General features: G+C 39.2%; 1 protein-coding gene across 1 annotated transcript in view; it reads right to left on the reverse strand.

Moving 5' to 3' along the window:
* LOC107299942 (thyroglobulin-like) overlaps positions 1 to 8,123 on the reverse strand; it is a gene marked incomplete at its 5' end in the record, with an annotated part of 15,585 nt that extends 7,462 nt beyond the window's left edge. Inside the window, 2 exons of the mRNA XM_015829286.1 lie at positions 5,390 to 5,497; positions 7,942 to 8,123. Of these exons, the coding sequence (XP_015684772.1) occupies positions 5,390 to 5,497; positions 7,942 to 8,123 (290 nt within the window). The remainder of the gene's footprint in view (positions 1 to 5,389; positions 5,498 to 7,941) is intronic.
* Positions 8,124 to 8,872: the final 749 nt, after the last annotated feature.

Here is an 8,872-nt window from a genome sequence, read left to right on the forward strand (position 1 = left end):
TCTGGAATGAGCTACCCCCAGAGATCAGGGTGATCCCTGATCTCCCTTCCTTCCGCCGCGCCCTTAAGACATGGCTATTCCAACTTGCAGGACTGGCCTAGGGGAAAATTTTAATGGGGTTTTAAAGTAATTTTTAAATTAACTTGACCAATTACTAATATTTGTTTTTACTTATGTTTTTAAATTGTAGTTTTTGGGGATTAGTGTTTTATCTGGTTGTTAGCCGCCCTGAGTCCAAATGGAGAAGGGCGGGATATAAATTAAATAAATAAATAAATAAATAAATAGATGTGCTGAGCTAAAATGATATATGAATGGCTGAAGTGGCTTTAATCCTAGAAGCTATGGTAGAAAGTTAAGCAGCCCTTGAATCAGAAATGTCCACCGGCTATGGTCCCAAAAAATCAAGATGGCGCCCAGAATGGAATGAACAAAGCTCCATCCATTTTTATGCTTTTGTGCTTATTGCCATTTATATATAAAGATAGAAGAGGTTCAAGTACACCACCATCTTCACTCTTAGGACCGTACCATGTGGACATCTCTGAGCCGAATTAATAAAGTACAAACATATAAAAAGATAAGAAAATTCTTAGAATAAATTTCTAAAACGCTTCCAGAGAAAATGGGAAGAATTCAGTTCAAAGCCCATCACCCCCAAAATTATTTTTCTTCTCTTTTAAAAAAAAAAAAGAGTATGAGGGAGAAAAAGCAGTTTTCAGGAGAACATGGGAGAGGCCTAGCACAATTTATTTTATTTAATAATAATAATAATAATAATAATAATAATAATAATAATAATAATAATAATAATAATAATAATAATAATAATAATAATAATAATAATAATAATAATAATAATAATAATAAAGTTGGAAGGGACCTTGGAGGTCATCGAGTCCAACCCCCTGCTCAGGCAGGAACCCTATTTAGTCACTCATCCATTCAAACATTTATATAGCTGCCCATTTTTCTAAGTAATTCAAGGCAGCTCCCAATCAAATTATATAATTATACTACCCCACCCTTGTAGAGATGGGGGAAAAAACTAGAAAAATTGGGGGGGAAACAGTTCCAAACAGCTTTGGGGGGGGGAAAGTGGGGGACAGGGGGAAAAACTGTGTTTTTTTAATTTTTTCCAGGTTTTTTTTCCAGGCCTTCCCATTTCTACACCCTTGCCATAGTGAATAAGATGCTCTGTTACCAAGAATGATGAGAACCAGGTTTATTTCCAACTTCAAAACCATCCAGATGGCTGACAGTAATCCTGGCTAATATCAGGAGGCCTTAATCTTGAGGAGAATGCAAGTAGACTTCGACTTACAACCATTATTTTAGTGACTGAAGTTACAGCATAACTGAAAATAGTAACTTATGACTATTTTTCACACTTATTACCATTGCAGTATCCCTGTGGTCTCATGATTAAAATTCAGACGCTGGCAACTAACTCATATTTATGACGGTGGCAGTGTCCCAATGTCACGTGATCCCCTTTTGCGACTTTCTGACAAGCAAAGTCAAGGGGGAAGCCAGATTTACTTAACAACCGTGTTACTAACTTAACAACTGCAGTGATTCACTGAACAGCTGTGGCAAGAAAAGTCGTAAAATGGGGCAAAATTCATTTAACAACTGTCTTGCTTAGCCACAGAAATTTTGGGCTCAGTTGTGGACGTAAGCCGAGGACTACAACAGACTCACTTCACTGGGTAGCAAGCTTTCAGCTGATCTAATTTAGCATTAAACGTCCAGAAAATGGGGGGGGGGGAACCACATAGTGAAATAAAATCAACAGTTTGGCATTCAAGATCAAGATGGCGAACTTAGGGGTCGTTACATAAGTCATTTAAATCCTAAGCTACCCACCCCTGTTTTTTATGGGGTTCAGATGTCTGCATCACCCCTTTAGTATGGCTATGAGGAGGAGATTGCATGTAGGGGAATTTGTGTCAAAACTAATGACTGAAATCCTGTCTCCTTTTCACATTCATTGCATGACACATCTATGAAAGAACAGTAGGGTTTTGACAGAGGAACAGCCCCTTCCATCTTGATTTTTTTTTTTAAACCAGTCTTGGGTGCCTCTGATTGGATACATCCAATATACATCAAATCTGAGGGGATTTGGGTTAGATTTAAGCATGTTTTATTTGAAAGGGTTATAAACATTCATGAAACACATAGAAATGCTACAATTTGGACACAGTAAGGCACTGTTGTTACAGGTAGTCCTCGAATTACAACTTGGAACTATGGTCTTAAGTCACGCCAGTTGTTAAGCAGATCACCAGGTGACAGTGCCCAACTTTACGACCTGTTTTTCCACAGTTATTGAGCAAATAACTGCATTTGTTAAGTGAATCACATAGACGTAAAACGAATCCAGCTTCTCCCCATTGACTTTGCTGGTTGGAAACCATCTGGGAAGGTCATAAATGGAGATCATGTGATGCAGGGATGCTGCAACTGTCTGAATGCTGGTTGCCAAGAGTCCACATTTTGATAATGTGGCCACAGGGATACTGTGATGGTCATAAGTGTGAAAGCACTGGTCATAAGTCACTTTTTTCAGTACTGTTGTGACTTTGAACGGTTGCTAAACAAAGGGTTGTTAGTCATATTCCAGATAAATTTGCTTTACCAATTTATCTGCTGCTGAACTGTGACGCAACACTGGGTACACTATTTTGCAATTCTTTGCTACTTCCTTAGGAATTTTCACACTGTTATAATATACTTACAAATATTAAAATGATCTCGGTAAAGCCAACAGGATAATTCTGCCTATTATCTTCAAATCACTGGACACAGAATGAGTGAACTGCATCTCAGAATTCTTAATTTGAGACTTAAATCATTTAGAAAGAATGTTTGGACAAGACATCAGTCAATATTTGTGTTTGTACAAAAATTAACGAAAGACCATATCAAATAGAAGTTTAAAAGGCTCAATGTAAACAGAAATTTGACTAAATCAGACATTGTGCCAGATTCAAAAGGAAGTTAACTGCCTGCCATGGGATTTCCATTTGCTCACCAAGAAATGCTCACAAGCCCTATTTTTTCACATTTCTTGCAAAATTAGCACAGATGTCACTAAATAAACACTGTACGCATATTCCCAAAGTGAGATTTAAACTACGCTGGAGATGTTTCAGTTTTTATTTCATTACTCCAGATTTTAGTCTCTCGCTCAGTCCAAAACCTCTTATGAAAATAAAGGAATTCTGGGGTTTTGTACAGCTTTCCTAATGACCATTGGCTAGTTAGTCTAGGAACTGAAGTCAAGAAATTATGGAGACAAAAAAGCTTAGATTAAGTTCTTACTGCCCCAAGGCTGATGGTCCACAGAGAACTAGCTAATTAATTCAATTGCAGCTCAGCTTTAGTAATGTAAATGTGGGGACTGGCTAGACAGGGAAGTAAAAAAAAAACATCTCAAAAGAAGGCGGTGGTGATTTATTTGATAATGCAGATAGACCTCAACAACAGTTCATTTAGTGACCATTTGAAGTTACAACGGCACTTTAAAAAGTGACTTTGGACCATTTTTTACACCGTTGCCGTATCCCCGTGGTCACGTGGTCAAAATTCAGACGCTTGGCAACTGACTCATACCTATGATGGTTGCAGTGTCCCAGGGTGATATGATCACTTTTTTAGACTTTCTGACAAGTAAAGTCAATAGGAAACCAGATTCACTTAACAACCGTGAATGTGCTAATGCACACCGTTCAAGACTAAATGGAAACATCTATCAAAGACACTGAATATATCAAGGAACATATGAAAGACATCTATGAAAGATGTCTTCATTTTGGCTTAGGGGTATCCAAGCGTGGCCACTTTAAGACTTGTGGACTTCAGCTCCCAGAATTCCTCCAGTTAGCCAGCCAACCATCATAACTGGCTGGGGAATTCTGGGACTTGAAGTCCACATGTCTTGAAGTGGCCAAGGTCAGACACCCCTGTTCTAGCTAAAACGTAGCTGGTGATAGAGAAAACAATCTTTTCTGAAAACTCTACAAACACTTTCCAATAGTTAGAACCAATGGAAGTGTGGGAAGTCAGCCCCCCAGAGAAGGGGGCAGAAAAATATATTTGCTCAAAGGATCTTAAAGAGGCAGAAAAGCATGCCCAATTTTCTTAATAGTCTCAAGTCTCCCCCTCCTCCAAGCAGAAACCAGCTATGTATAAATGCAGATGTGAGCCCCCCAGCTAGAAGATTAAGAAGACAAAGACACCTAAAATCTACATACCCCACCCAAACTCTAAGACAGGACATAATAGGATTAACACAGAGATACCAAAAGGCACACTCAGACTCAGGTCAAAGTTCGTGCCACAGGAACAACTCCAAACAAAAGACTCCAGATGGTATAAAAACCCACTCCCTACATGTGCTCTCTTTTTTCTTCCAGAGCCATCTTTCTGTCTGGCTCTCCTCTTCAATAAACTGCAACCTTCTTCCTAAAGCAGTCACCATGTTGTTTATTCCCTGCTTGGACTGAACCATGATGAAGACTTTTCCTTCAACAGAAGCAAACTATCTTCTCATATAAGAGGAAGTAGAATGCAGAAAAAGTGGTTTTGATGCTTTGCATGCAAGGTAGAATAAAAAGTGAAAACAGACATGCTTTCAGCTCAATTATTCTTACTCTCTTTTACTGGTTTTACTCTGGTGTTTTCCTCTTATATAGAAACTAGAAGCTGAAGCTCCATTGTTCTTTCTTTCTTGACCTTGTTCTTTTAACCTCTTTCTGAAAAGCTAATACTTTCTACCGCCAGCTCCACCTCTATTTCTACATCTGTCTCCTGCCTCAAAGGCCCAGAAAAGGATTGGACCAGGAACTCACTCAAGAATGGCATAAGAACTATCTTAAACTTTAGTTATCAGAATAACGGAGTAACAAATTTGGAGGAGACCTTGAAGGTCTTCTAATCCAACCATCTGCTCAGGCAGGAAACCTTATATCATTTCAAACTAATAGGTGTCCAAAGTCTTCTTAAAAATTTCCAGTGTTGGAGCATCCACAACTTCTGGAGGCAAATTGTTCCACTGTCAGGAAATTTCTCCTTAGTTCCAGGTTGCTTCTCTCCTTGATTAATTTCCATCCACTGCTTCTTGTCCTGCCCTCAGGCACTTTGGAGAATAGCTTGACTCCCTCTTCTTTGTGGCAGCCCCTGAGATATTGGAACTGTGCTATCATGTCACCCCTTGTCCTTCTCTTCATTAGACTAGACATACCCAATTCCAGCAACCGTTCTTTATATGTTTTAGCCTTCAGTTCCCTAGTCATCATGAGCATAAGGAATGATCCAAAGAACACTTTTACTCTTATCTAAATCATTTTACAAGTAAGCTAGGTCAAAAGATTATCCTTACCTGCTCAAGGAACTGCTGTCTGGCACATGGTACATGAAAATATTTCCTCTCTTGTTGTTAGCCCATTCCTTCGCCATATCTATGGTTGGGCAAATGATAAAGTGATCTCTAAAAACAGTAAAAAAAAAAGCATCTTTACAATCTGGAAACAATTAGCCTTTTATCATAAATAGATCTGAAGTCTCTGCCTTTATGCTGTAACTCCATATCCACACACTCAGGATTAACCAACAACAAAAATGGTCAAATTCTCCAAAATTCTCTATTAGGTAAGGTGGTAGAGTAACCAAGAGAAGGGGGGGGAAGCATAAAAGTCCCTGAGTCAAATATTATAGGTTTCCAAAATGGAAATTACAGTTTGGATGCGTGACTTAAGATTAATACAAGAAGGCCTCAATTTACGCACACAACAGAGAGTGAAATTTCCATTGTAAGACAGTGTGGTCATAAGTCAAGTTAGACCCAATTTGATAATCATTTTTACAATGGTCATTAAGCGAATGCTGGAGTTCTAAGTGTGAAACCATTTTTCTGAATGGGTGTTTTTTGCTGAACCCTTGCAAATTGCAATCAGGAGACTGCACACATGACCGCAGGACACTGCAATGGGTCATAAATGTGAACCAGTTTCCCAGCATCTGAATTGCAATCATTGGCCATGGGGACAGTGATGTGGTCATAAGTACAAAGATTGATCATAAATGGAAAGACCGGACTATTTTTTCCAATATTCTTCTTTTTTATCATTTTCTTTTAGTGAAAAAAAATCTATTTTTTTAAAAAAAGAAAAGGCCTGGTGCAGCCATATGGGATATAGATGTTCCGTGGAGAATTCAACATAAAAGAATACGTCAAAATAATTTGTAAACTTTTCTCTTTTCCAAGTTTCAGCCCTCTTTTAAGCATGCAGTTGATTGCTTCTAATTCCTGTTTCAGTCACCTTTCTGCCTTTAACAAACTTAAGGCTGTGTTTAAATNGGTATCTTACTCCTTCTCTGATTAAAAAAATTCATCACAAAGAATGAACAAGAATGGATATCCTGAGGAGCATATGGCAGTCGGTTTCTTATTTCAAGTCCAATGTGGTAAAGTTGCCAAATTTAAAACTCGAAGAAATGACATATGAGGAGCCAAAGAAAACAAAAGCAATACTCGTCAGCCGCAAGAGACGGTATTTAAGGGTTACGGCTCTCCTGCTCAAAATGTCTTTCTTGAATGTGTTGGAAGGTCTGCAGCCCATAATTTAAAACTGAACTCAACTTGATACATTTATCCAACGCTTCGGTTTTGACTTCTTCCCTCTTCTGCCTATGTACACCTCTGCAGGGGGCATCAAAGTTAGCATCTCGTCCACAATGCGCTGTGAAGCTTATGTTTATCCTGACATTCATGCGTGCTACGCCACAATTTTGATAAACACATGTGCCAAAGCATTGGGAAGTATAGTATGTGCGCCTTGGATGGGGAGAGGGGAGCTGGTGTTTTTTCTACAGCAGAAAAAGTGCATTTATTGTGATTTTTTTAAAAAAAAACTACTGGAGATTCAATTTGATATTTAGATACTTAGAAGGAATTCATTTTGAGTACTTCCAACCCACGTTCAGCCACGCAGTCCCAGAACATGGATTCACGGTGAAAGAATTGACTTTATTTATTTTGATTGATTGATTGATTAGATTTCAACCTGTCTTTAGTATTTCATAGATTAACTCAAGGTGATGAACACACATAATATTCCTTCCTCCTTCTATTTTTACACAACAGTTACTCTGTGAAGGTGGGTTGGATTGAGATAGAGTGACTGGCACAAAGTCACCCAGTCAGCTTTCATGCCTAAGGCGGGACTAGAAGTCACAGTCTCCTGGCAATTGACCCAAAGTCACCCAGCTGGTTTTCATGCCTAAAGTGAGATTAGAATTCATAGTCTGATCATTGGCCCAAAGTGATCCAGCTAACCTTTATGCCAAAAGTGGGATTAGAATTCACCACCTCCTAGTTTTTAAGCCAGTCCCATACCTAAGGCAGGACTAGAACTCACAGTCCCCTGGTGATTGGCTCAAAGTCAGCTTTCATGCCTAAAATGCAATTAGAACTTACCGTCTCCTGGTTTCTAAGCCAGCATCTTAACCATTACACTAAAGCAGGGGTAGGCAACCTTGGCCCTTTTATGACTCGTGGACTTCAACTCCCAGAATTCCTGAGCCAGCATGGCTCAGCTTGGAAACCTCTCCCTTTCCCCTCAGCATGGCTGGCTCAGGAATTCTGGGAGTTGAAGTCCACGAGTCATAAAAGAGCCAAGGTTGCCTACCCCTACACTAAAGATATGGGGATTATATCCTAGAGGTCACAATTGCTAGAGGTCACAATTGCTAGCCAGAATAATGAAGCACAATAACCCTTTACTAAGCCCTTGTTAATATATCTTGCTTCTACAGAGTAATGGCTTGTCCTAAGAAATCGTCTTTTGCTTGTCCTGCCTTTTTTTTTCTTTTCCATGCCTTACTTCCATGATTTCTCTCCGACCTTTAAAAAAAAAAAAGGGAGAAACTTACCGAGTGGCATTTTCTAACGCCCTGGAGAAGGAAGCATACTCGGTGGATGAGTGTTCCAGGGAATAAAACCATGTAGCTGCATCCTGGATGAGAAGGTTGGATTCTTCACCGCCCAAAGAGTTCTGGAGGGCTTGATAAAAAGCAGTTTTGCTATTGGTTCGGCCTTGACTTTCCTCAAAACGCTAATAAGAGAGGAAAAGAGCATGCAGAAGAATTCAGAAATGGCTGTTCACATTTCGACAAAAATGTATACATTTAACCGCCAGGGGTCTTCAAACTTGGCAACTTTAAGACATGTGGACTTCAACTCCCAGAATTCCTCAGCCAGCCAGGGCTGGCTGAGGAATTCTGGGAGTTGAAGTCCACAAGTCTTAAAGTTGCCAAGTTTGAAGACCCCTGATTTAAGCAATTGCATGTTCATCGTTGGTGCACAATGGCACCTCCAATTCTGTCTTATTTTGCTCCCTATCTTTTTATCAATTTTAAATCTTTCTGATAACTGTAGTTGGGAAAACCATGGACAACTGCAGGCAGTCCTTGATTTACGCCCACGGATTTAGCAGCTGTTCAAAGTCACAACCGCATTGAAAAAATTGGCTCGTGATTGGTCCTCACGCTTATGACAATCGCAGCCTCCCCTCAAGTCACATGAACAAAACCCAGGCACTTGGCAACTTGACACCATCCCAGAGTCATGTGATTGCCATTTGCAATCTTCCCATCCGTCTTCTGATAATAATAATAATAATAATAATAATAATAATAATAATAATAATAATAATAATAATAATAATAATAATAATAATAATAATAATAATAATAATAATAATAAAGTTGGAAGGGACCTTGGAGGTCATTGAGTCCAACCCCCTGCTCAGGCAGGAACCCTACACCATTTCAGACAAATGGCTGTCCAGTCTCTTCTTAAAAA

This window comes from Protobothrops mucrosquamatus, unplaced genomic scaffold (genome assembly GCF_001527695.2).
Source record: "Protobothrops mucrosquamatus isolate PMUCROS unplaced genomic scaffold, P.Mucros_1.0 scaffold5746, whole genome shotgun sequence".
NCBI classification, from domain to species: domain Eukaryota; kingdom Metazoa; phylum Chordata; class Lepidosauria; order Squamata; family Viperidae; genus Protobothrops; species Protobothrops mucrosquamatus.